We start from the raw sequence: 2,725 nt of genomic DNA, 5'->3' as shown, positions 1-2,725 counted from the left end.
TCGGGCTTGGAAACGCATCGTCTTACCGCTTTCAGCTCGTCTAGTACCCTGGCGAAGCGTTGGGCTGATAACCTGTTGAAGGAATGATTTGCGCAGAGTTGTTAGGGCAGTACAGAACTGAATGAGGACAAAGGTAGAGAGGATTAGGCGGCCATAGTGAAGAGGAAGTCTTGAGTGTAGAAGGAGAAGACGCTTGTGGTGGACTTGGTAAAAGAAGAAGAGCATGTGGTGGACTCGGTAAAAGAAGAAGTAAGATTAATGTTTAAGAAAGTAGCGGGCTACTAACAAGAAATTAGTATGCGGCATTCAGAAACATAGTCTAGAATTGCCGCTACCATTCATAGTACTAAAATGTTCCAGACATTTTAGTACATTATTTATTAGAGTCAAAAATACCGTGTCTCTTCATTATTAGTTTATAGAGAGCACGATGGAGAGGCGGTCCCTGTGACGGGCCCTAACCTCAACAGCCTCCCTGGATTTTTTCAAATAAAAACGCTATCAATTAGTATGTTATTGGACATGTAGGGCTACTGAGCAAAGCTACAAACCTTGCGCGAATAGTCAACATTCTGGATATGCACCCACCGTGTTTGGCGCAAAAGTCAAGCGCTCAAGGCTCATTTTGCCAAAGTAAGATATATTATTACAATACATGTAAAGATGGAAGAGGATAAAGTTTTAAGGGAATCAAATTTCTGGTTCACTTAACAAAAGGTAGAAGGCAAATCAAAATTAAGGCTTACAGTTGTCGTTGTGCTAATTATTTTTAATAAAACATGTTCTTCGAAGTACATGTACATTGTTAAGGTTTCGATTTTTTTATGACACACGGTCATTTTTTCTTCTTCGATTCGTAGCAATTGTTTAATAACAGAAGCAACGTTTTAACAGCCCTTCGTGTTCGAGCTTTTGGATTGCTCTTTTGTGTTCACTCTCGAAGCGCTGTACGACGTACTCTGATACAGCGTACTGCTTGTATTTTTTCGATGATACTTGTTTAATGAACTACAGTAGTAAGGCACGGCTTTCTAAGAAAAGATTTTACCGGAAAGGTATCCATCCACACAACTTTTAGGAAGAAAATGATCTTAACGTACGTACTGCTTTGATAGCAGTCATTGGAGCATCTACACAGTTTTAAATCCCTATGAGCAAAACGAGAAGCCTCGGTGTGAATTGCACGTCGAAGATGTCATCTGGGCCACGCTTAGTTTCCAGGGGGCAGCGTCAGGTTGGGGAACGAGTAGCCAGCCGGAGCCTTCTCACATCCAGCATCCGGACCCGAGCACACGGAGCAGATCTGCGAGAAGAGCGAGCGCTTGCATCCGAACTGGGCACGCGCGCACACGGCACTGTTCTGGTAGCACTTGGGGTTGGACGCAGACATACTCTCAACCGAAGGCAGAGGACTCATGTTGGGGCTCCTGCCACTGCTGATCAGTTGGTTGTACGTGGTCACCATTTGGGCGGCACGGTTAGCGTTGGCGTTCTGGTCTCCCGGGTTCTTCCAGAAGTCAATGCACTGCTCGACCTCGAAGCCACGGCCAGTGTTTCTAGCCTTGAACTCAATACCGCCGCTCTGGCAGAACTGCTGGTAGGTCTGGAAGCCCATCTTCGTGATACCGACCAGGTCGTCGATGTTCAGGTAGCCCAGAATCTTGTAGTTGTACGTGCACTTGACGCCATCAGGCTGGACGCCCATGGGGCACAGACCGCCGTCGTACTGAGCTCTGCACTCGTTCGTCTTGTCCGCACGGTACTTCTGAGCGCACGAGTTGGGGAACGAGCACCAGTAGTTGTTCGGGTACGGCGCACGCGGGTCGGACCCTTGCGGGTTGCACCCGACGTTCGGACCGATGTCCTTGGTACCGTCCAGTCCGTAGTACACCTTGCAGCTCTTGGGGATATCCGCGCCGGCGTTCGTGCACTTGGCACCGTCCATAGCGACGAAGTCACCGTACTCCGGAGGAGAGTGGTTCTCGTAGTACTTGATGCTGTTGGTCGGCTGGACGATGGTCATCTCGTAGAAGACGACGTACTGCATGTTGTTCTTACGCCGGCACTTGACCGACTGCTCGTTCACGTTGATGCCCTCGGCCTGCACGTACATGAGCGCGCCTTCAACGGACGCCGTGTTGACGGTGTCCAGGTTGTTGACGTAGTTCTGCTCCGCGTTGGTGCCGAACTTGGACAGCCACAGACCCACTTCCGGGTGCCACACAGGCGCGTCACCCTGGACACGGGCTTGGACGACCTTGACGGGCGACATCTTCCAGCCGCCACCGGTGTTGCCGCCAGTGTTGGACTTCTGGACAGAGCTCGAGATAGAGCCGGGGCTGGACTTGGCGCTGCCCTTGGAGCTCTTGAGCCAGCAAGTGCCGCCGTTGTAGTTGGTCCAGGTGAACGCACCGCAGGCGTTGTTGTTGGAGCAGATGTTGCAGCACCCATTAGCGTTGGCGCTGGGAGCACTGCCGACGTCAGCGCCGCTGTAGTCGACGTTGTTCTCCAGAGACGTACAAGTGGCCGATGAGGAGGACGACGACTGCAACACACTGGAGATGGAGCCACTGCTGGAATATACAGAACCAGGGAGACATCAGCCAACACGTACCGCCGCGTAGTTCGTCCAGGTGAAACGCCCACCATTCGTCTGGAGCAGATCGAGCAGAACCGTTGGCCGAAGAGCTCGGACGCTTCGCCGTTAGAGCTGCTGTAGTCGACG

General features: G+C 51.2%; 1 protein-coding gene across 1 annotated transcript; it reads right to left on the bottom strand.

The window, feature by feature from the left end:
* Window positions 1-1,072: 1,072 nt before the first annotated feature.
* On the bottom strand, window positions 1,073-2,649 carry PITG_20344 (uncharacterized protein; the record flags this gene model as incomplete). Its single annotated transcript, XM_002895830.1, has 2 exons — window positions 1,073-2,573; window positions 2,615-2,649. 2 exons carry the CDS (start codon window positions 2,647-2,649, stop codon window positions 1,211-1,213), a joined length of 1,398 nt encoding a protein of 465 aa, XP_002895876.1.
* Window positions 2,650-2,725: the final 76 nt, after the last annotated feature.

This window comes from Phytophthora infestans, genomic scaffold, assembly GCF_000142945.1.
Source record: "Phytophthora infestans T30-4 supercont1.129 genomic scaffold, whole genome shotgun sequence".
Taxonomy (NCBI): Eukaryota; Oomycota; class Peronosporomycetes; order Peronosporales; family Peronosporaceae; genus Phytophthora; species Phytophthora infestans.
Note: the sequence above shows the minus strand (reverse complement) of the source record. Positions and strands in the feature narration are given on the sequence as shown.